The sequence below is a fragment of the Cyanistes caeruleus genome, chromosome 14, assembly GCF_971803275.1.
Source record: "Cyanistes caeruleus chromosome 14, bCyaCae1.hap1.1, whole genome shotgun sequence".
Classification (NCBI taxonomy): Eukaryota; Metazoa; Chordata; class Aves; order Passeriformes; family Paridae; genus Cyanistes; species Cyanistes caeruleus.
In genome coordinates this window covers 20589962-20615071 of record NC_141714.1, presented here as the reverse complement: position 1 = coordinate 20615071, position 25110 = coordinate 20589962, and the positions used below count along the sequence as shown (strand labels likewise).

General features: G+C 38.0%; 2 protein-coding genes across 6 annotated transcripts; both read left to right on the top strand.

Moving 5' to 3' along the window:
* The first annotated feature begins 18 nt into the window (after positions 1–18).
* On the top strand, positions 19–14738 carry HTATSF1 (HIV-1 Tat specific factor 1). The gene is made up of 9 exons (XM_023925877.2): positions 19–476; positions 4069–4276; positions 4587–4634; positions 5776–5930; positions 6958–7121; positions 8725–8824; positions 9358–9447; positions 9928–10065; positions 10428–14738. Exons 1-9 carry the CDS (start codon positions 300–302, stop codon positions 10710–10712), a joined length of 1365 nt encoding a protein of 454 aa, XP_023781645.2. The 5' UTR covers positions 19–299; the 3' UTR covers positions 10713–14738.
* A 1588-nt stretch (positions 14739–16326) lies between these two features.
* VGLL1 (vestigial like family member 1) lies at positions 16327–24128 on the top strand. 5 transcript variants are annotated; one of them, XM_086849988.1, is made up of 6 exons: positions 16327–16631; positions 18930–18976; positions 19095–19935; positions 20510–20926; positions 23003–23062; positions 23694–24128. In XM_086849988.1, the coding sequence occupies exons 3-6, from the start codon at positions 19749–19751 to the stop codon at positions 23732–23734; spliced, it is 705 nt and encodes a 234-aa protein (XP_086706114.1). In that variant the 5' UTR covers positions 16327–16631; positions 18930–18976; positions 19095–19748; the 3' UTR covers positions 23735–24128. The 5 variants fall into 5 exon arrangements, with proteins under 5 accessions (XP_086706114.1, XP_023781648.1, XP_086706113.1 ...); XM_086849987.1 differs by lacking the exon at positions 16327–16631 and having other exon boundaries at positions 16638–18976; positions 19095–19119; positions 19730–19935; positions 20507–20926; XM_023925878.2 differs by lacking the exon at positions 16327–16631 and having other exon boundaries at positions 16638–18976; positions 19095–19156; positions 19730–19935; positions 20507–20926.
* The last annotated feature ends 982 nt before the right edge of the window (positions 24129–25110 follow it).

Genomic DNA, 25110 nt, shown 5'->3' with positions numbered 1-25110 from the left:
TCACCTCCCTCCCGCCCTGCTCCCCATTGGCTCCGCCGCTCCCCGCATGACCCACTACCGCTCGTCTCATTGGCTGCAGCTCGGGGCAAAGGGGAGGGACGGGCGGAAGGTATGGCGACGGGTGGGATGTTTCCGGTGCTGTGTGCGCGCGCTCTGGGGCGCGGAACGGCCGCGGCGGCCGCGTGAGGTGCGGGGTTGTCCGCGCGCGCTCCCGCCACCAAGAGGGGCGGGCTGGGCGGGGGTTCCCCAGTCGGCGGCGGAAGGAGCGCGGATACCTGAGGCCCGGTTAACGGGACAGGATGAGCGGCGAGGACGGAAACGAGGAGTTTTACCGGCAGCTGCAGCTCCAGCAGCAGTATGAGGCCAAGCCAGCCGAGGGCGAAGACGAGGGCGAGTCCGACCCCTTTACCTACGTGGACCCGGCGGACGGGGCTGCCTACGAGTGGGACCTGGAGAAGAAGGCCTGGTTCCCCAAGGTGGGTACTGGGGAGCCCCGAGGAAGGGGGAGAGGAAGGAGCGGTTGATGCTGGATCTCGTCGGTACGGAGGTGTCCGGATTCAGCCGCGTCGTGTCTGCTGTGAGGGTCTGCAGCACCAAAACACACCTCTTTACGGGCGAAACCACGGTGTGGTCTCCGTCTTTGACCGGCTACGCTGTCGTGAGGAGCTGTGCATTGGCTGTTCGCCTTGGCGGAGAGTTTGTAGAGTTGCTCGGGCCTGGGATGAAGTCACGGTTATATTTGTGGATGTTGATCCGAGGTGCCTGGGATGTGTTTAGGTCTCTGTAACTGTGGTGATCTCTTTGTGGGCAGTGTCGAAATGAATTAGTATGTTACGAGGTCTAGATGAAAATAGAGTAGTATTATGCCTCTTTTATTGTTGTCTGAAAACTGTCTCGAATAAGAGATATGTTGTTCCAAGTCCTTCAGTCTTAGAAGTGCACTTGAAAAGTAAGTGTATTTGTCTTAGTGGCATTTCACGGCGTGGAAATACATTGCAGTTTCTAATTTTAAAAAAATTTATTAAATATTTTAAGTACAAAGTATGATCTTGCTATAATAACATGACTGTTCAAGGGGAGAATGAACATAAAATTAATATATTGAGCCAATCTACTGACATGCAAATGAACTAGTAGTTTTGCTATTATATAGCAGTGAATGAGGGCAATTACTTAATTTAATAATAAGACATTTTATGGCATCTCCTTGATGGATGTAATATGCCAGTTCTAGTTTGTGACTCTGAATTCATTGCAATTCAGAGAATCTGAGTGAGAGTGAAGCCTGTGGTGCCAAGTTTGAGTGTGTGTAAACCTAGGAAGGTATCTGTGGGGCAGATGGCTTATGAAGGGGTAAAAATGTGAAAAATCCAGACTCACAAAGCAGAGCCATGGAGCAATGAGTATATCTGGCTCCCTGTGGGGTGCTATATCAAGTAAGCACAGTAATTTGTAAAAGGGTTCTTGTTTTGCTCCCATTTCTTCCCGTTCTTCTCGCCTCTCTTTTGAAATGTGTCTTGTCAGTAGGATTTATCTTTCTTAAGTGCTTTTCTTATCTATTCTGTCTTGGAGAGGAGATAACATTAAGGGTTGGACAGGTTAAATAAGAACAGAAAAGTTCATTGGTGAGTATGATAGAAGTTGATGACCTATCCATGACCCATAGTACTGCACAAAGATTCTTTACCCAGCTGAATGCCATAGTTTTTCAGGTTACTTCTTTTGTGTGATGATTACTAATAGGATTTTTTATCCAGGTAAACTGAGGAGACTGTTGTAACCAGAAGCTGTACTTCTTTCTCCATGGGCAGTAATGAAATTTTTAATCTGTTTCTTGACAAAAGATGAAAATAATCTAACTGGTATAAGTAATTGTTATCTACAGACTGGGATTGCACTGCTGCTCTACTTTGGGAATACAGTGTCTTCCAAACTTCTACTAAAGCATATTTCAAAGCAGTGCAAAAAAGTGAATGATAGTTTCTGCCAGCATTCCCCAGAAAAATTTGGAGACAATAAAATATGTAATAGAAGCAATTGTAGCATAATTTATGCTTTAATTATTTGTATTTCAGTCTTACTGTATTGATGAATACCAACATTTTTAGTGCTTCACAGATATAGCACAAAATAACGCGTGGAATTCATCTGCTGCTTGCATCACTTGCTGTGAAAATACAGACATTGGTTGTCATCTGCAAGCACAGGGTGTCTATTCTTAATTTGGTTAATCTATTCCTTTCCATTTTAGTGGGACCAACAGTTAATTACATACTGACATGCCTCGTAGTATTGTGTTTCTTTTCCTATAAGCTTAATCACCCCAAACTGTGTGGATGTGCAGGTAAGACTGACCTCTTTGATGTTATCCACTAGAACTGGTTTGAAGTCCTCAGTAAGTAGTTCTGTGACTTCTTGTTTTTTGTGCTGTCATGGTATGACAGAAGTTACAAAAAACCCCCTTTATATATATATACATATATATATATATATATATATATATATATAAACTCCTCTGTGCTTATAAAAAGACATTTCAAGGTGAAGTAGTGTTAATCATTACATGGTAGGATGATAGCATTTTGCGCAAAACCCGTCTTTGTTACTGAGTGGCAGAATTTGATAGTCCATGGTAGGTAATTTGCTAAGAATAAATGGAGGTTTAAACAGAATGCAGTTCCCCCAGAAGATGAAAAATAATCCTGTTGCAGGTTCAATCAGTAATTTACCAGTAGGTTCTCTGATGAAAATTAATAGTGCTGTTCACCAGCAAGTATAGAAGTGTCTTAATTCTCTGGATCTCATCGACTGTGGCACTAAGAATTTGCTAAGATGGCTAATGTCAAAGATAATGCACATGATTAATCTGATTAGAGCAGAGTCTTCTTTTTTCGCTAAGTGTAGTTGTACTTTGTCTTGATGCTGTGTTACGTCATAGCTGTAAGAGCAGCCATTTCCATTCTTTATTGAGGTGTGTGGCAAATCTTGTTTAGCCTAAGAGCTATTTTGTGCTAACCTGTGATGTTATGGGACTCCACGGCATCTTGCATTATTTCTGACAAGCCTGTTATTGTCAGTTTTGCATTTCTGATTTGTCATAATGAAATTTTAGAGTTGAAACATCAAATTTCAAATCGTTATGAAAGATAAGAGATTACATTTTCATCACTGACACTTGAAATTGCTCTCTTACAGTAGCTTAATGGCATTAAATTTTGTTCCCTTTTGAATACAGATGAAGCAAGTGCAGAAAAAGTCAGAGTCAGATAAAATTTTCAAAGGCTAGGGCTCAGTTTTGAGAAGATATTTCAGAGTGTGCAACTTCAGAAAACACTTCATAATGCAGGGATGCTAACAAAAGCAGCTGTGATGTATCTCTGCATGTGACTGCTAGTGGCTAGAAGTACTGGGTGTAATTTGTGCGTTTTTTCTTTTATTTTGACCTCTAAAATATAGGAATTGGCCGATGTTATATTTTATCCGAATACAGTCTCTCTCTGGAAGCAAGCAAGCTAATTCTTTATCAATTCGTTGAACATAAAGTAAAGCCTATTGCCTTAGAAGCAATGTGTTAAAGCACATCTCTGGTTAAATGCAATATTTACTGCCTATCAACACAAATATGTCATCTCTGGAAATGATTCCATGAAAAGGCAGATGCCTGCAAATGTCAGTCATTCATCATCTGTGGATAAGTTATTGGCTTGCCATCAGTATCACTTTATCACTTCACCACAGCTAGGAGCACTTGGTTTCTGTCCTTCATGCAGATCTAATTCACATGGAAAGCGGAAAGCTTTGTTTAAAAAATGGCAGAACCTGTGGAATGTTTGTGTAAAAACTACATATGCTGTATGGAATTTGTGTCTTGGCCTAGTTCAGGTAACGGCTGAACTGATTTTTCTTGTTGTGTGTATGGCTTTGAAAAGATCATTTTAAAAGTTTTAAAATATTGTTATTTTCTATGTTGCCAATTAGAAAATGACCATCACCTAACTAATGTTAAAATATAAACTTGAATTTATAGTTCTTTGAAATTTTATATTAATTTTCCTATTTTTTTTTCAGATAACAGAAGATTTCCTGGCAACCTATCATGCCAACTATGGCTTCCCTGCGAATGAGACAGATGATACTTCATCTGCTTCTGGTACAGCCGCTGAAAGTAATCAACCAGTAAGTTCTAAGACGTCAGGAACACAGCCATCAGCAAATAAGACAGGACAAAACCAAACAGATCCAAAACAAAAATCGGAAAAAAGGAAACTAGAGCCAGGTAAGTGACAGAGCACTTCCCTCTGTGTAGGCTGTGACCTGTATTGTACTGAGGGAAAACTGGCAGTTGATTGTTGTTACTTGGTACAGCAAAGATAAGGTTGTGCTGGTAATTTTCAGAATGGTTCTAAAATTGTGTGGTATTTCATAGATATCGTGAATCTGTATACAAAGGAGAAAAAATGCAAATTAAGGCATGTTCAGAGCTTCCCTGTGAGCAAGCAAAAATTCTTAGAAATCTGATGGAATATAAGCATTTATTCTCCCATGTTTAATATATTACCATAACTGAATTAAACTCTTGTGTTTAGGGTGGTTTCATGTTGAAGAAGACAGAAACACGAATGTTTATGTGACAGGTAAGTAATAGTGTTTATTCATGTACTTAGAGCTAAAGATGGTAAAAGAGAATCATATATGTCTCTAATGCTTGTCACTTGCAAGCTACTTAATACTTAATGTTATGTTCTTACTGCATAATGTCTTTTTGACCTTTAAATTGCACATGTGAGAAAGAAGTAGAATGGATGTATTCCATACTTTTATCTGTTAAATGGTGTGAGCTGTGTCAGCCAAGTCACCAATTTATTATTTTTTAAGAAAAACAATTTCTGTAGGCTTTTATGGAATAGGATAATGACAATTTTATGATGAGACAGTGGATAAACTATACACATCACTTAATCTATAATTTTTATTTGGTCTAACAAATAATTATAAGGTAAGAAGGAGGAAACAGTAAGAAAATGTTGGGAGCAAAAGGAGTAATATGAATGCTCAAAATTATCTGTGCTCTTACTACGGTGCTTTTCTACCTCTTTAGTGTGGTGGGGTGCTGTCTCTGGATGCACGTACTTAGGTACAGTTGGTGGTTGTGAGCAGTCACAGAAGTGCACATGCTTGCATTTTCAGAAATCTTCGTGCAGGCCAAACAAGCATGGGATATCTATATAATTTTTATATATTTTTATATATATATATAATTTTGGTTTTTTTCTTATCCTTAATTCAGCATTCAGATGTTAAAATCTCTATACATTATCAGTTACCCTTCTTACTGAATTTTTGAGTGGAGAAAACAGTTGTCTGTTTATCGGTTGCATTCTTATGTTTGTTTTTTTTTTTTGCCTCTGATACCTAGAGGTGCAGTGCAACTTTTGAAGCTTGGGCAGGAGAGTTACATTTGCAGAGGCCTTAGTGTCCACTGCAGTGTTGATGGCATGTGTGACAGTAAATCTCTAAGTGTGCATGTAAGGGAGCACAGAGATCTTTCTGTGCATTATTCCAATTACAAAGTACAACGATTTTCAAAATACTGGTATGAAGTAGTGCTTAGAAGGTAACGTCCTAAAGGGAAGTGGTTTCTTGCAGTGTATGTAAAATGTTGTCCTTTATTTTGATAACTTTTGGTTAAAGAAACACTATGGGAAGATTTGTTCTAATGAGTTTTTTTATAAAAATAGACCATATTTAAGCCTTCTGTTTGAATTTATTTTGCAGGTTTACCTCCAGACATTACAAAAGATGAATTTGTGCAGGTCATGTCAAAATGTGGTATCATCATGCGAGATCCTCAGACAGAAGAACACAAGATCAAGCTGTACAAAGATAAGGAAGGAAATCTTAAAGGAGATGGCCTCTGTTGTTATCTGAAGGTCAGTGGTGCGCTGGAATGCAGTTTTCCATCCCACTGGAGGCACAATATGGCCATTGTTTCAGAATAACATTCAGAAGATTCTTGGAAATCTAAAGCATAGTTTGGAATATAGGTGTCTGTTTTAAAGATTTACTCCAGAAATGCCCACTTACCTCGTTTGTTTCCTCTTACCCAACCTTACCCTCTGCCTGGAAATGGCCATAATACCTGCTGAACATGTCTTTACGTGCTCCTGTCTTGGGTGCCAGACATTATGGGTTGAAATGGAAGCCTCCTCACTTTTACTTTGAAACTATACCACTATGTTACCAAGAATACAGAAATAATGAGCCCGGAAGGAACATACTGTGGTCTTGTATTTACAGCTTTTAGCTGGGAACTGGTTTGGTTCAAAACTGTGCTTTCATTCTTTATTAAGCTATAAAAGTTTAGGCTGCAGTACTGTTTCCTTATGTGTTTCACTTGTGAATCATTTGGAAAGTTGGTGATTGCAAGTGCAGCCTGCTTTAGTTCTGCAAGAAACACCAGGCAGTACTAAATCATCAAATGGCTTTATAATCTGTGCTGATTTTGTAATTGTAGTTAGGGCAGTGGATCACCCTAGCATAAATACTGTCTTCACTCTAAAGGACTTTTAGGAAAACATTAAAAATTTTTTAAGAGTCTCAACATCTGCTGTTCTTGGAAAAGTGATACAAATTTATAGGAAATCAGTCCCCTGGAACCTTTTTATTTTTGCTTTTAAGCTCATCAGCTTGCTTGGATATTGTATTTTAGTGTCTATGACATATTTGAATTAAATATATGCAGCTGTTTTTGGAAGTATTAATCAGTTACAACAGGAGTGAAGAAATACTGGGTTTTGATCAAGAAAACAGTGCCAGCTGTGTGTGAGAAGATGGCATTATGGTTTTCAGTGACAGAGACTTGATTCTTAGCACAGTATACTTAATGACATGTTATTGGAATACAATTTAATTTTGACACATGCTTTAAAGTTTGTGCCTTGTTTTATCTTCAAATAGAGAGAATCAGTTCAGCTTGCTTTGAGGCTTCTGGATGAAGCAGAAATCCGAGGCTATAAATTGCATGTGGAAGTTGCAAAGTTCCAACTGAAGGGGGAGTATGATGCAAGCAAAAAGAAGAAGAAATGTAAAGACTACAAGAAGAAGTTGTCACAACAGCAGAAGTTTGTGGTTTTTATTTCAGTAAAATATTGCTTGAGTTCTAAGTGATGTTAGTAAAGTGGTGCTTTCTTTCAAATACAATGCTAAGTTTTGCAAAAATTTAAGTCTTGTCTGACAGTGCAATAGCTTAACTATTGCACATTTGAAGGGGACTAACTCCTAGATTAAAGGTTGATATAATGAACTTCTTGTGATTCACATATTAAAACAGTACACAGGGAGCAATGGTACCTTCAGATGTAGAAGAAAATATTACAACTCTGGGGAAAGAGGATGCTGTCTTCATTTTCAGTGGATAAGAGTGTGCAAGTCCTGTCACAATACCGGGGCTTACTGTTGGAAGGTCCTAACACTGGCTGCTCATGTGTATTCAGTGCCATACTGCAGTAGTTGCAAAGGGCAAGAAATGCTGCCTGCCACAGGAGCAAATACTAAAATCTCTATAGATTCCCCCAGACGTCTCTCTCTGCTATAAAATATACTGGGTTTTGAATTGTACCTTGATTAATTGCTTTTGTTACTTAAAATTTGTTCTGCCTTTTGGAGCCAAGAAGATGCAGATTAAAGAGGAAAAAAGTTTGAATAATTTTGATATTTCAATGAAAGCAACATTCCACTCAGCATTGTAAGTAGTAATGCAGAAATGTTTTCCCATAGTTAGGGGGAGCAAAGGCTTCTTGATATCTTGTCGATTAAAGCCAGAAGTAGATTGAAATATATCTGCCCCAAAGATACACTGACAGTTCTTGCTGTAAGAAGTCTCCAGTGTGTAGGCAGGTGTATGAAAATTATGAAATAGCATTTGACAGCAATTTGTGTGAATAAAAGGACTGTGTCCCTTTTGAGTTGAAGAGCATAATTTACTGGTATAACTACTCTCCTCGGAAATCAAATTTTTCTTCAGCTAAAGTAGCAGGTACAAGAAGAAACTTAAGATTTCCCCACCCCAATATATGATCTTGAGGTTTAAAAGTGCAAGTAAACGTGTGGGGGTTTCTTGTAATAGGATATGAAGTAGGCATTTCTACGAGAAGTAAGATTTGCTGAGAGAAAGCAAAGTCGTAGAACAGACATGCTGGGTTGCATGACCAGTTTGTTAGTGGCTCTACACTGAGGAATGAAGTACATCTTGTAGTAATGTCTATGGAAGAGTCGTTGTTCTTGCATGTTCTTTTAAATAAAAGCAGGTAAATTTTACCTAGGGGAATAGTGGATCTCCTTTTTTACAGAATGAGTTAGGAAAAAATGGTAGAATACTGACATTTTAATTGCACTTGAAAACAGCTGATTCCTTTATCTGAGTTGATATTAGGAAATAAATATTTTCTCAGTGTTTTAAAAAATACTTTACATTGAAAAATTATTTATATTCCTTGTATGAACCTTTAAGTACCTTAAAACCTCAAACACTTTGTAGCAATAATAAACCTGGGTTTGCTTACTAAATTACTGTGTTTTTTAGGAGAATAACTTAACTCTTTGTGTCAAAATATATATTAATATATTGCAAGAAATGCCAAATTAATGATTTTTTTTTCAACAAATACTTATAGAAACTGAAGAGAGCCGCAACAATATCTTCTTACTGTTGCTTCATTTCATTAGACAGCTGGATTGGAGGCCAGAGAAGAAAGATGGGGCAACTCGAATGCGGCATGAACGCATCGTTATTATCAGGAATATGTTTCACCCCAAGGACTTTGAGGTAGGAAGATGCAGTTTGCTTCTGTAGATCGTGCTGTTAGAAGTTAACGTGTCTGAACTTTCTGTCATACAAATTGTAGCAAGATTCTAAGCAGATGAAAAAAAATTAAACTTGCTGTTTGGGAAGGGCGTTCTCCTGTGCCAAACATCTGCTTTAAATTCATTCATCTCTCTCCAAAAGCAAGAAAAAAATGTTGGTAAGAAAGTATTTTTCAAACTGGGGTTTTTCACTCTCTGCAAAACCTGTATATCTGACAATATTCCTTTCTGGGATGGAAAGAGGAGTAAACAACAGTAATGGTTGGAATGGAGAAATGAGCACAAAATAGATATATTGACAAGTAGTATTTATTAAATTCAAATAAGAGATGTCTGCCAACTCCCGGGTGGCTTTGAAAATTCAGCATAACGGCACCTAATTTATGGACTTCTAAGAGATTGACGGATGTGTACCAACCACTGGTGATGGAGCAAAAATGAAGCTGATAGAAGTGACTGCTTGTGTTTAATTAAAGCTGTGTAATTGCATTGTAGGAGGACCCTTTAGTGCTAAATGAGATAAGAGAAGATCTGCGGACAGAGTGTGAAAAGTTTGGTCAAGTAAAGAAGGTTCTCATATTTGATGTAGGTATTTTTACATGTGTTGGTAGAATTGATGTAATGTGCAAAGGTGCAAAATGTTTAGGCTGCTTTAAATATGAGTGAAGGATTCATTTGGGTGTGTTTAGTTCATGGAAACTTGACTTAATCTTTCAAGCTTTAAAACTTCTGGAACTTATTGTCTAAGTACCTGACTACTTCAGTCTATATAAAGGCAAACTAACTCTTCCCAGGACCTTGGATACATGTTACAAGTTTGAAAATGTATAAATACATTATTTGTAGCTAAGCTAGCTGAAACATTTTTTTGGTTTTTGTGTTCAAAAATTGTGTTCTGTGTGCTAATACAGCAACATGGAAACTTGAAAACTGAACTTCTCAAACATGATTATATATGATCAGAATGGAGCTATATCCTGACTGATTTTATTTGACAATATAAAGGGTATCGGAATGAATGCATTAGTTAGAATATTATTAAATGCAAGTTGCCTGTCCTTACAGAGGCACCCTGATGGTGTCGCTTCTGTGTCGTTTAAAGAAGCAACAGAAGCTGACCTGTGCAAGCTGACTCTAAATGGAAGGTGGTTTGGTGGCCGTCAACTCAGTGCGGAAACGTGGGATGGTGTAACAGATTATCAGGTAGCCTTTCGTGGTTCTATTTTATCAAATGTCTTCCAAATGGTAAATCTGCTTGAATTCTGAGTGCTTGACATTTCTGTCCCCATACTCTTCCCATGCCTGCATTTATTTTGCCTCTCTTCAAAAGCTGTAGAATGTCTCCAAAAATCACTCTCAATTATTAAACTTGGCAAAAAATTAGAGGACTTGTTTGAGTACTCAAAGTGTCAACTTAGAGGATTCACCACTGGATGTACAGATCATTAGTTCAGTTAGCATTGAGATGTTTCTGTAATACAAATATTTGTTTAATTTTATCTGTGTAAATACTCATTTTTACAAGTATGACTCTGTAATGATGTGTATAAACACTTCTTTAACAGGTGGAAGAGACTGCAAGAGAAAGGGAAGAAAGGCTCAAGGTGTGGGAGTCATTTTTAGGGGATTCTGACACAAAGGAGCAGCAAACTACATCTGATTTGGATTCTGCATCAAGTAGTGTTAAACTGCCCAAAGGGAAACAACCTCCAGAGGTTAATGACACACTTAGAGAGGATGCAAATGATGAAGCCCATAAGAGGGAGAATAATGGTGAGGGTATTAATGAAGATGGAGCTCCATCCACCGACAGCAGCCTTGCAGGCAGTGATGGTGAAACTGATACATAACATCTTTAATGCTTTATGAAACCATGATTTTTAGGGTGATGTTTGAGTGTATCGCTTTCTTCAGGGTGACTGCAGACAATATTCATATGAATATAGATATATTAGAATGCCATCAACTGTGTGCTTTGAAGTTTTCATTAAAAACAGTATTTAATGAGGTTCTAAAAGTTTGTATTAATTGGCTGTTCAGGTAAAGTAACTCAAGTTGCCAAGAACTCAGTAAAACTCATCAGACATATTTTGTTCTAACTATGCTTGTTAGTGTTTCATCATGTGAGTGTGAAATATGTTCCAACCCTTAAGTTTATGTAACTGTATGTAACTTATGTAATGCAGAGCTTTTACAAGATTTGTGGATTGTACTGTTAATTTTCCTAAAGCCTTTGGAACTCAGTATTTCAATAATTTGTGTCCTGGTATGTTGGATCATTTTATTGAACAAGTGCTGTGATCCATATAGGGTGAATGCATTGGACATGTTGCTATGTATTAGGTGGCAGATGGTGAGTAGTATCGGGTCACAAGCTTAAAGAAAGTGGCAGACAGTGTTGCCATAGCAACCCTAAGGTAAACTAAGTGAAGAGAGAATATTGAATCACAGCATCCAGCAAATTAGTTTTTCCTTCTTCTGTTTAGATCTTCTGTTGATGTTGGATAGAGGCTGGAATTATGTCACAGAGACCAGAAATGCATGAACACACGTATTCTAGGCCATAATAACATTGATTTTACACTCTCATGGTCTGTATGCAGTAGGTATCAGAGTAGGTTTTTGATTTTTGTGCTGGCTTTATTAGTTCTTGCTTTAATATAAAACTAAGGGGTTTTTGTTAACTTTGTTAGCAAATGTGAGTTCTCCTCAACATTTTCGCTTAGCTCTGTGTCCTCCTCACAGTAGGAAGGATCTTCCATATTTCATAAAACTTAAATGCTTTTGGCAACTCAAACTACAGTTTGTTGTGCAAAAGTTAGAATACTTTAAAATATGCTTTCAAATAATGCTCTTATATGGAAAAAGCACATTCTAGTCCTCTTCAAAATATTTCCGAAAGCAAGGACTTAGAATATATTAGAACTTTGGAGATCTTAATAAGTGGCAGGCTTTCAAAAATAACTGAGTGGAGCTATTTTGGGCATAGTGTCTTAACTTAGAATTCCACTATTTTGATAAGTAAGAGTAGAAGAACATGGATTTAGGCACTAAATAATTAAAAATTCATAGCATGCTGTTCATATGGATGTTACCAGTGCACATTTGCAAGGAGGATCCTTTGAATTTTTTTTAATTCATATTGGATTGCAAGAAACTGTAGATGATAATTCCTGTGTTTCCATCATGAGGTAATCAGAATACTCTGAAAATGTTATTTTCAAACCTTGTGCTATGAGATTACCATACAAATTTTTTCCTAAATTCTATATGGTTGTCTAAGTTTGTTGGGGTTTTTTTTAATATCTAGTCAATATGTGTGGGTGGCTATATCAACAAGAGCATATAAGTTATCGCTTGTCATTGTGGTTATAAATTACATCTTTTGCAACAAAAATAGCTGTCATATTTTAATACAGGGGTTAAAAGTCTGGGGGCTCATAATTACGCTGATACGACAAATTTCACATTATGAATTGCATTATAAAGAAGAGATGTAGCTCTTGCCAGCTAAAAAAAAGTAAATTTTCTCATCTTTCCAAGTGTCTGGATTGTGTGTTTCAGCAGAGCAGGTGTTTGAAGAATTCAGGGAATTTGGAGCACTGCCTGCTTAGTAGCTGTAAGTAGTGGTGTATTCAGATACATTTCTGGGTTGTAATAGTTATTTTTAGTTGCCATAGTTATTTTTATTGGTAAGAAGCACCACAGACCTTTGAGAACTGAAAGTGTTTGCATATGAGGATGTAGTTTAGTGTGGTGAGTATTGCTTTCAGTGCTCCTTTTCTTCTTCCAGCTTCTAGACTCCAGGCTTTAGGTCTCTTACTCTTGTGTTTGGTTTGTTTGTTCTTTTAAGGGAGCACAGTTTTGTAACACTACACAGTTAATCACTTGCTTTACAGTGGAATTACAACTGATATAGGGAAACTTGTGGAAATGCATACAACTTTTAAAGTGCTATGAAGCCTTACCATGGTATCAGATATGGAAAACAAGGTTAGTGTTAGTGTTTGAAATAAGACTTTGAAAAATAAGGAATTGTCGTATATGCAGTAAACCTTCCTCTCCCCAATTGATGTGCAGATTTGACTGGCTTGCTGCAGAAATTCAATGTGCTCTTAGTCCTTTCCCCTTCTCCTTTAGACTTCACACTAAAGTAGAGCACCAACAAAGACTGAGACCAAATGCTTTACTGGTTTTCCTATTAACTAAGATTCTTAAGAAATAAAAATTCTTTTTCCATGCAAATATGTTGTTCTCAAGTGTGGCATTATACTCAAACTTGTATTTTCCTTTTGTCTACCTCCATTTTCCCCAGTAAAATGTAAAAATATATTTTTATGAACTATTCATTGAGTTATTGAGGCATTTAGTAGTCCAAGGAGAGGTTTATGCATCTGTGACTCTTTTCAGCAGATTTTCATTAAAACCAAATTCTTCAGATGATTTCCTTTTTGGACTTACTTCTGAAATTTATTAATCAGTCTCAACAGAAATCAGAGAATTTCACAGAAACTAAAATTGTTATTTTGAATTATGATTATGAAATTCCTACAGAACAGTAATGTTTAATAGGAAATTTTAACAAATCTAAATAGGCTGAGTTGCTTTTTAAAATTACTTTTTTTTTTTTTTTTACTGATCAGCATCATACATAAATTGGTAAGAAATTAAAACCCTAAAGGAATTTTCACTTTATTTTTTCTTCTATTAAAAGTGTTTTCTAATTGCTTTTCTTGCTCATTAGAAGTGACAAAAACAACCTTTTTGCTCAGTTTCTGAGGTTTTTTTAGGTCCCATTCCAGTGGTCCAGTATACTGCATGTTCCTCCATCCCTGTGATTTTAGTAAAACACTCATTTTAAGAGAATCTGTCTCCTTTCCTCTGTATATCATGAAAACAATAACTAGCAGCAGGCTGAAACAATTTGTGGATAGTTATTTGTGCTCAGTTTTGAACTGGAGAAATAGTTGTTTCTACCAGTTTTCAGTGTAACTAAGTTGACGTAAAGCCACTTAAATACAATATGAGAGAGTATTAACTGATTCTTTAGCATAATTTGGCGGAATCACTTTCTGAACCATTCAAAATAACTGTTTAGCTTCATGATAAATTGGTAGTATGCTTCAGAATCAAATGCTATTCAGTGGTTTGCTTGGAAGGAATTTTTATAGAGATGACATGGTTGGAGGAGCATGGCCAAGGTAGACACCTGGAAACAGAAAGCTTCAAAATAAAAAGCTTTTTAGGAGGTTTTCTCTTTTTTCACAGGTTCTCGAATGTTCGTATACAGGTGTAAAGAGAGAATTAGTTTCATTTTGCATCAAAATGTTTATCTGTTTCTCCTGCTGGCTTTTAATTTTTTTTTTAATTGAATTTCAGTCCCTCGTACAGCTTAGGTTTTGTATAAGGACTGCAATTCACTTAAAATCTTTAGTATGTTAAATGCAGTGCATTTTAGCTAAAACATGTCCTAGACATTATTCAGTTAAGGTTAACCTATTAGCAATTACAAATAACTAGCTTAATTAGCTTAATTCACTTAAGAAAACTTGAAGGTGTTGGATGCTTCATAGAAACCCAAACTTGCCTTTCATCAACATTCATACCCTGAATTCTTGAACTTAAACCAAGCTAAATTTGCAAAAAATATATATATATATATTCATATAAGTTTTAATTGGATTTTAAATTCTTATTTTTATTTCTACATTTGAGGAAGCATACTGCAGTATGGTAAATGAATTCTGTGAGTTGTGTATTTGTGTTGATTTGACTTGTGTCTATTGTTGTGCTCATTATAGCTTGACGTCTTACTGTCAGGATACTCTGAAAGTTCTGTAATATATTTATAGAATTATAAAACCTTTTTCAGCAAACTGGCTTTTTGCTCATTCTGTAATATGAAAGTGTATTGTTAGATTAAACTTTTCAGTAAGTAAACTTCAAATTTTTTCTGACAGGTGATTGTCTTCCTATAAACTAATCATTTTAATTTATCCTTTAGAAAAGCAACATTACAAAGCAAATGGTATTTGAATAATATCTAGATTTGTGACAGCATCTGAGAATACCCTTTGTTTGCCTTCAATTTGTTTCTTAAAGGGGTTGTGTTTTATACTACCTTTTTAATAAACAAACTCATTAACAGAGCAAGTCTTTGCTGATCAGTTTTAAGATAAGGTATTCCTTTTTTCCTCAGTAGAAGATACCATAATGTTTGGTGCACAGGGGCTTCAGTTTATAAACCACATGTGTTAACGTGCCAGAGCTTTCAGTTGGACCCAGCACACACAGTGCTTTAACTGTGAGTGGGATATGGTATTTGTTCCCTATAGGGTTTGGTCTCAGCCTTCTTCCTGGCTTGGGGTGTTAATGGACCTGCATGGAGAGGAAAGGAGCAGGAAGAATCACTGCAGACACTAGTTAAAACTGAGATTGTGAAGATGTTTTTGATAAGGACAAGTAGAATTTTAATTTTTTATTCTCAAGGTTTTTTTTAATTCTTTTTTCTTCAAAGCTTTGACATGTTGAATGCTTCAAAAGCACTGGAAATCATTCAATTCCTGTACTGAAGAATAGGGATTATAATCCCATTTTACCCTCTAGTTCTTTCTAGGAGTTTTAAATTGATGCCACCTTAACCTGAGGAGAGCTTTAACTGTCAGCCTGAGATGAAGATCTCAAATAAGGTCTTGAAAAGCTTTAGAAGAGCAAATGTCTGCCATATGGGACAGTTTAGAAAAGGGAGTCAGAGCGATGAAGATGTTGAGGGCTCTCGCCTTGCTGGTGGAATGAAATCCAGTCTGTCTCACTGTCAAAATCTTTTACGCAAACAGTGTGTCAATAAAAGATTAAGCACCGTCATGGGAATTCTCCCAGCCTGGTCGTTAAGTTGTTCTGGGAAGGGCAGCGGGTGGATTCATACGTATTTAGGCAGAGGGAATTGGATTGTGCTCTCCAGCTTTCTAGGTGAGTAACCAAACTCCAAAGCTCTACAAAATAATAATAATGTCACCAGTTTGGTGACTAGTTCCCCAGTGTGTTTTTTCCAGCTGAGACTGGCGAGTTTGACCCTGTTTCAGCATTTCTGGAATGACTAATTTTTTTAATTTTGGTAAACTTGCTACAAAAAAAACCCCAAACTTTCCTGCTTATAGCCTTTACAGAACAAGATTCATTTTTTTTTCTCTATATAGTTATTAAAACAGATCCAGCAAAGAAAAGTGAGAAAATTGATTATCCAGTTTATCTGGGTTGGAAACAGGTCATCTTTTTTTCAAAGGTGTTTTGTAGTTACCAACTTCAGAGTGAATATTCTGTAACATGGCATAGGAAAAGTCCTTTATCATTCTGGGCAAGTTTGGTTCTCTGCCATACCTTACAATACTCTAGACTTTTCCAAAGTCCACAGTGTCTTCTTTTTTGTGTACACATGGTTGTAAAAAAACCAAACAACAAAAACCAAACCAACAAACCTAAACCTACTTACAATCCTATTTTCCTCATTCCTGAAATCTCCTAACCTGGCTGACTTGTTGGAGTGCATTTCATGCATTCTTAGCAGATAGGATGAAGGAAACGCCTCATTCTGTGCAGCTGGAGGCTAGAAAGTGTGGGGAGTTCGTGAATGTGGCTTGTCTTCTGCTGCAGTCGCTGCAGTGCACTCAGAGCTGGCTGGGCCCAGGAAGGATCCCGACCTGCTGGACACAAAATGAGTGTCCCTCATCCAGAAAATTTGACTGATGTGATACTGCTGACAGTGAGTTAAGGTAGGAGAATTCACTGACTTCCTCAAATGTTTCCTTATAGGGAGCATAGAGGAATAACTTGATGAGAGGGAATGCCTGCTTGTTAAATTGTGGTTTGCTACTTGGGAAGTGGGATTGATTTTTTTTAAAAAAAAAAACCTGGTTTGAGCTACATGAAATCAAGAATGAAGAGTTCCCTGCCAGATGCTCCAGTAGCAAGAAATCAGGAAATTGCTGGCAAGTGTGGGGAATGTAAAAAACATTGTAAAGTGTTAGCTCTTGTGGTGAGCTGTCAACAGCCACCACTCTTATGTCTGTCTTGACCATGGGTCCTTGTCCACATGAAGAAGAAATAACTTGGCCAAATATTTGCACTATTTTGCCATTATTAAACACATTCTAAGAGTAGTGTGATATGAGCAGAGTCTATTTCATCCTGAGTTCTACTCTGTTTTGACAATGGTTTGTGGCAGACACAAATTGGAAGGATTTCTGCCTTTTGCAGACTTTGTGCTGGATGGTGGAATAATAGGAAGTTCAGGTAATGAAGACTACAGTGCTCCAAATTTAGGTCCTGTCTCCTGGGATATTAGAATCCTTACGCACATATGATCACTGAGATGTAACCGAGCTTATACCTGGCCTTCCTTTGGCTGCTTGTTGGAAAGCTCAAGAGATTTTTAGGGAAATGGTAGAAAGACAGAGGTAGATGACCTATTTTACTTTAAAATACATTATTTTTCCAGCATTTTAACTGGTCACAATCACACAAGCTGCTGCACACAAATAAACAATGCTAAAGGAGCCCAGAATTAATGTCAGGAGCTAGTTAAGCATGTTAATAAAGTGGTACAAAGACATGATGGCTTGTACTGAGTCAAGAGTGGGAAAAGTGGTCCTCTGGGCTGGTGTTAATGCATTCTAAATTGTATGTTGATGTGTAATGCTGGAGCAGAGAAGGAAAAGCTGCTTTGCTTCTTGCTCTTGAGATGACTCCTTGTCCTTTCTCAGGCATTCTAGTTGCTCGTGACAATTTTCAGTGGCAAGTATTGGCCCCCGGCTGAGCAATTGTAAAGTTCCCTGATCCAAATAGCAGGACGCTTTCTAAAACAAGACTGGGAAAAAACAGTGTCTCCTCCTGTGCTCGAAGTCCTTCCAGTTGTGTGGCTGGGTTGTGCTAGTTCCTGCTTCCCCTCATAGGCCTTGAGAAGGTGCCTGTGTATTGGGAGGAAGTGTTTCTTTAAGTTTTCCATATCTGGGAAAGATGGGTCAGTTTTAAAGTTGTGAAAGACTGTGTTCTTAATCAGATACTGTGACCTTGCAGTCCTGTTCCCACTGCTGTGTTTAGCTGAATCTAAGAGGATGGGGAAAAAGCAATAGAAATTCTAAAATAAAGACTAAGGAGCTCTAGAGTTTGAACATGAGTTGGCAGTTGCTGACAGGAGTTTAGGGCTGGATGAGCAAGTGACCATGAGTCAGGGAGAATTGAACAGAACACATGGTTGGAGATGGAGGTAATAAGCAAAACTAGACATGGAAGTAAATAATAAACATGGAAAGGAAATTTGTATGTGAAGGCTTAAGCATTAAAAGAGGGATAGATTATGGCTTGACAACCTTAATCCTCATATTTTCAGCCTGAGCAGTTTTTTTCGTGTGCAAGAAAATTCTGAGAAACTATTTGAAGGCAGTCTTCACAGGCACTTCAGAGTATCCTTTCAGACACAGATGAGTAATGTTTATTTGGAAGCTTCTGAGGATTGTGGGATGTATAACTAGGAAATAAATCAGATAAATGTGTTAAACTAGGTTAAGCAGTCCTGTGTATTGCAGGGTTAGTTGAATGGAAACAGATATCTAATGGTTCATGAGGTTTTATGCACTGCAACTGGCTATTGGCTAAAGCTTGCCCTGATCTCTGAAAAATAACAACCTTCCTTTTGCTACCAAGAGAAATCAATTATACTATGCAGTGTCATGAGCTGACAATGAGATTGGAAAACTGAATGGAAACAGCAGACGCTTTACTGCGTTTGTAGCCTGAGCCTTGCTAAATATGATTTTGATTAGAGCAGGACTTGTGAGCTCTGTCTGTGAGCTTGCTCCCTCGTGGCCAGAAACTACAAATGCATGAAAATTATTCTTCTCCAGGGCAAGCAGTGACATTCCTGTCCTACTCTTACCATATCTGGCAGCAGAGATTTTTAAAGAGAACAAAAACGAGTCTTACAATCTTCTGTTGATTTCCTGCAAACTATTTTAGTGTAGTTCCTGCCTTAAACCTGTAAATTCTGGCTAACCCACTGTGTGTTTCAGCAGTCTTGCTCCAATGTTTTAAGCACCTGGTAGACCCATCATGATCCTAGGTAAGTTGTTTCAAACAAAAAAAGGTTATTTCTTTTGGTTTTGTTGTTTTTTCTTTTTACTTCAATTTGCCATTATTTTAGTTTCCAATAATTTAATCTGAATGTCTTTTTCTAACAGGTGAAGCTATTCATTACTCTTAGAGGTATTTTTTTTGGAGATCTGTGCTGACAGTGATTAAGGTGCTTCAGACTTTACCTTATCTAAAATTATTATTTTCAGCTGTTATGTAGTATTGTGGGGTTTGGGGTTTTTTCTGCTCTTGTTTTGTTGTTTGTTTGGTTTTTTTTCACTCTGTCCTTGTGTTTTTTGAATACAAAAACCTAAATTGGACAAAGCATTTTGATAAGTTCACCCTGAACTACATTCAGGGATAGTGCCACCTCTGAATTACTTTTTTAACTGTTTCAGTTCTTCCAGAGGGCACATTTGCACAGTACCAGGTCCTAAGCCCAGACTTACAAAGTCGGGGTGAGAAATGAAAGCTGATGGATAGATGTGCCCATTCTGCCCAAGTATTTAATTTTAGTAGTAGCTAATAAGGAAATCAGTAAAGAGGAGGTGCATGGAAGAAGCGGAAAACCAGAGAATCTAATCCTACTAATAAGTGTTCTGGTCCCTACCATTTTTGGGAGGAAGCTGGGATCACCACTCACTAGGCACTTGAAGTTGAATACTGTCCCTTTGACCTGTCTGTTTTTTTTTGGTTTGTGTTTTTTTTGGGTTTTTTTTTGGTGGTTTTTTTTTTTTTACAGGGACTGTTGGCCATTAAAAATGGAAGAAACAAGGAAGCTTTCCCCAAAGCTGAGTAAAAGCAAAGAGCCTGTGAAAACAGAATGGGGATCTCAGAGCGTGGTGTTCACCTATTTCCAAGGGGACATTAACAGCATGGTAGATGAACACTTTTCTAGAGCTCTCAGCAATGCCAAGAGCCCCCGAGACCTGAGCACAAAGCACAAGGGTGAGACTGTTGTCTATGAAGCCTTGTGTTGGATAGGGGTGACTGGCTTTCACTAAGGAATTTAAGATCTGTTGAGCTTAAATTTGGAATTGTGTGCAAACAGAAATCAAGAAAATCATACTTGTAAAGCCCTAGGTTACGTAGTTGGAACTTCCTGGGTAAATCCCTGTGATTGCTGGAGTATTTCCTAAGCTTTCCATGGGCGTTGGCAGGACTAGGTCATTTTCCAGCCAAGTGTCCCCATCACTACTGGATGCAATAAGTGCATTATGACTTGTCATCTTAACAAAAATATATTTGTCTAAGCTTGCAGCCATCAAAAACCTGCCTAAACTGGTGTTGTGTAGTACACATTTAATACTTAGTAGAAACATTGATGGTAGTGGTTTAATCTGCCTTTAGTATGAATTTGTGGTTGATTTTTAAGATGAGCAGCACTAAAGTGATTATATATTTCTGTAAAAATTAATATGCAATCTGGTAGCATTCCCTTGGAAATCCACTGGAATTTGCCTTGGGAAAAAAAGTAAGAATTGACGGGACTTCAGATGGTTTCTTTTCTCTTTTTAAGTAGACAGCATGTCTCCCCATCAGTGGAATTTCTCTTCACATTGCTGCAAATCATATCCATCATCTTCTTCAACAAGCATGGCAAATTCTGCTCTGAATTGTTCTGCTGCTGGTGTGGTAGGCCAGTGCCAGCCATCATCTCTGTGTAGTCGTCCAGCTCAACCTGCAGATTTATGGCCCTTCCTTCCAATTGGGACTCCCAGTGTAACCAGTTCAGTGTATCCTCACACCCTCCCTGACCTGCATGCAGCTGATGAGCTGATCTCTGACAGGAAATACAGTTCTCTTCTTGGCCTTCTGCAACAGGAAAGGTGCTTAACATCCATGCAAGAATGCACCATGAAGCAACACTCAAGTTCTGCTTGTATGACTGGATCTGCAAGGTTACAAAATATGAGTCAAAGTTCAGCTCCTGGGGGAGGTAAGAAAATGCTATCACTTTATTCTTTGATGACATCTGATGTAAAGTGACAGAATAATACCTCCTGTTCCTAAGCTTTTCAATCTGGATACAACTTCAGGCAAACTCACAGAAATATTTTACAGTAGGTAACCCTGATATGTCCTGTGGTACTTGGGATCAATTAGCCATATAGTATGGGTTAATAAAAAAATGTGTATTGACTACTCACACAATATTTCACCTTCTGGCTTGAGTATAAGCTTGACTATAAGCATTATTCATAGTGCTATCGCAATCTCTAATACCCATGGATATTAGGTTTGGTGTGTACCAGATACTCCCTCACTGGGACCAGAAAGGGGTGGCCAGGAAAAACCCCTGAGCAACCTCTCTTACTGTGCAGGCCCTTTATGTTCTGAGTACAGGATGGGAAACTGCAGCTCTTACCAGCATGACCACGGGTTTTTCTACCTCCCGGTCTGTCCGTAGCTGGAATGATGTGGGTACGGGGGCTGGTGGACCAGCCTTGCCTTGTTTCCTGGCTAAGAAATCCCTGCCATAAGGCACTGCTGCTCTGCCTGCCAAAGGTTATATCTGCTCCCTGAAAATTTCCCAGAGCTAATGCAATTCACACAGTGATTTTGTTGCTTGTTTATTATCCACAATTACTAGGAATCCAAATCCTAGGTACTACCAGCACACAGCAGAAAGATGCCTGAAGTTCATTTATGTCGCCACAGTGTCTAGATCTGCTGGATAAAATTGCTCTCTTGTGAGTAATTCTGCCTTTATGAAGCTCTCTGGGGTCAGGCTTCCTGGCCAAAACACTGATGCCTGTTGGGGTGCATCTACATTGCTGTTCCTGGGCATTCCCCAGTCAGGCAGCTCAACACTGGTCTCCAGAAAAAAGGGTTGTGAAATTGTTTAGGAAGTCTGCTGGAAAAATACAGTGTGTCCTACCTGGTGCTTCTAAACAAAAAAAGATCAGACATGTAATGAAGCCATCCTGAGGCTTAGGTTTTGAAAAATAAGCAGCTGTGAAATACCTCCTGGTTACCCAGTTTCAGAATTGCATCAGCAGGAATTTAGGAGAATGTGGGCTAAAGACTGCCTGCAGATACAAGCAGGAGTTTATCTACAGTTCCTCTTTTGAGGATACAACAGAGCTATGTTGTTATGAGGACCCTGATTGTAGGTGTTTTGCTGACTTACTACTGCTAGAACATCTAATGCCTGTCTGTGGCTGTTCATGGTAGAGTGTCTGTATCTTCAGCTGGAATGCAAACCTTCTGCTCATGGTATATGAGCAGAGGTTTTGTGTATGTGTTGCATAGGTGCTCGCCCTATGCTCTGTGTAGCTAGTGAATGAGAATTTCATTACTTCAAAGACAGTGTCTGAACTGGGCTCTCATTTATGAACAAGGTAAGGTGCCCTCTTCCCCAAAGGGAGTAATGTGAACCTATCAAGGCTTGGGAGCCCCAGGAACTGACTCCTTCAGAAAAATACCTATTTCATTAAATTAGTCTTGTGTCAATAGCAGGGAAGCACTGCTAACAACAGTAGCCTTTTTTCCCAAAAAATTCAGAATGAAAATGAGTGAGGAAAAAATTGAAAAGGAAATTAAACAGCTTAGTATTCCCCAGCCATTACAAATTAAAGCCCTTTTTTCCAGGATGTGTACAGGGCCTTTCTGAATATTTGGGAGCCTTTAAACAACACACATGTAGCACCATCCTTGTGATTATCAAACAGCCTGACAAGGATCTATAAGAAATAGCTGGTCCAGGTTCAGAGGGAGTCTTTAGCAAATCCATAGGATGTGTGCATTTAGTTTGGCTGTAGGAGTCCTTGTTTCCTGGCTCTATCTGTTAAATATACTTCTCCTTGCTCTGTGTTGTGTTTAAGAACAGCTGATGTTTATATCTATGGAAGTGCATGTTGCTGTGCCAGACAGCACAGAGCTCCTCAGCACCTGTGCTATAGGCTGGGCTGCAAAAGCACAAGGTTTCTTTAGTAACTACTGCCTACTTTTATCTCTGTGCTGAATCTCTGCTCATCCCCAGTATTTTTTTTTTATTTTTTCTTTTTTTAAGAGAGGAAAGCAAACTCTTACCAAGGCTCAGAAAATCCCAGTGTAAGCCATGCCACTCCAGGTGAGTAAAGAAATCAGCAGGTTTAGAACAAATCAGACAGCAGACTTGCTTATGCATGTAGTATTAAAGATGCTTCCTTGTTTGCTTTTGTATTTCAAAAGCTCATTTTTCCCCCAGATAGAACCACCACCTCCCATAACTACATTAACAAAGAAGAAGCAAAACTCTACATGATATTAAAATGAGACACATGGTTTGTTTTGGATTTTTTTACCCCATCTACCTTAGTTTTTGTGCTTATACCATCAGGCTGCCATTTCACAATGCCTGTTTTGCACTTGCTGTCCAAGTTTCAGATCCCAAAAAGATAGAACAGCCCTTGCTTTGTACCTCAAGCACACATGTGGTAGCACTCCTGCAGTTTGCACCAACAAACCCACCTTACTGCTGGGTGAGTTGTTCTAAGAAATTATTCCCAAAGCATTCAGGCTTCCATATTATTTGTCTCTTGACAGTGGTCATATCCCATGTTGCTTCTTTGATGTACAATGTTTTGGGAATGGGTCATTCTGGTTATTCTAGTAAGTGTTCTTCTGCACCAGACTCAAAGGTGCAAATTTGTTTGCACATCATCTCAAGAGATTGCAAGGACTGTGCTGTTTGACTGTCCTGATGCTGCTTTGTCTTTCAGGTATTCAGCTTCATGACAGAAGACGAAATTTGTACTTCTAGCACCTGAATGTTTCCACTTTGTTCTGAAAGAGAAAGTTATTTCAGTGAACATTTTATTATTTGCAACTGTGAATCAAGAAGAAACCAACTGCAGCTAATCCCATGTTTTTTTGCTAAGCTGGAGGAATACGTGTACTATTTACTGTTTGGAGAATGACAAAATAACCCTTTTCTATACAGTAAATAATTTCTAATGTTTTTGCTGTTAATTTGGCAGTATGTTTGTTGTGGTGATATATTGTTTATTTAAGGCTTTACATGTAGCCCTCTGGAAAGGACTCCTGCACTTTTTAATTTTTGTGTTTATTAATTTAACACCTCCTGATAAGAAGCACAATTCTTATCAATACAGCTGATAACCTGTAAATACAGGGATGCAGTTAGCATAAATTCAGTGCTGCAGCTTTGTAGCTTGATTTGATACGTCCATGTTGCTTAAAATAGTCTTAGGCCGCTGACAAGAGACTTCAACCACAGGTCAGCAAAGCAACCAGAGAAGCAAAGAAATTATTGTATTTATGTTTCAAAAGTGCAGCAATTTATGACCATACTGGCAATTCCTAGGAATACTCTTCAGAAGTTTGTTATATACCTATGCCTGAAGGCTCTGTTTTGCCTTCTCACCAATATATAATCATCCTCTAGAAAGCTGTGAATTCACATTAGCTCTGAGAGGAAACCTAGATTCTCATTGGGTTCAATTAAAATACCATTCAGCAAAAAGCTGCAGGTAGGAGTGTTCTATTTTCCCAGCCTCTCTGCAGGTGTAAAAGATTCTTTTTCTAAATAAGCTCTGGGTTTATTTCTTCCTTCTCCACTGGTTATACATTAATATAATATATAATGTAATGTAATGTAATGTAATATAATATAATATAATATAGTATGATTATCTTTTTGTGACAGCTCTATGCTGTTCCTGAAGGCAATTTGACCTCTGAGATCTCAGAGCTTGTGATTTTATAGAACAAATCCTGAGCTAGTATAAATGTTTGTGACAGTTGCACCAGTGGCTCTGCTGCCACTGCTCCAGTTATAACGCCTTGTGTAATTTAATAAATAATACGAGCTTAGCAAAATTGAGTGTTTATGGTACTAATATAGAAACTGAGATTTTGGAAGTTCTTTTTTAAATTTTACAAGTTTGCTCTAGCAATTACATGTTCTACATCAATCTGAGATCACAAGGGGAACTGTTTTAACTAAATGAATAAAAGATACACTAATGTCCTGTCTCCTTATAGATGAGCACTTAAAATGACCCCACTCTTCTTCAAGATCTCTACAAAAATCCCTTTCTTCTCTTCTGAGTTTAAGAATACTTCTCTAAGTAGTTTTCTTTTGTTATACCAAGTCACTTAATTCCCTGATTTTTG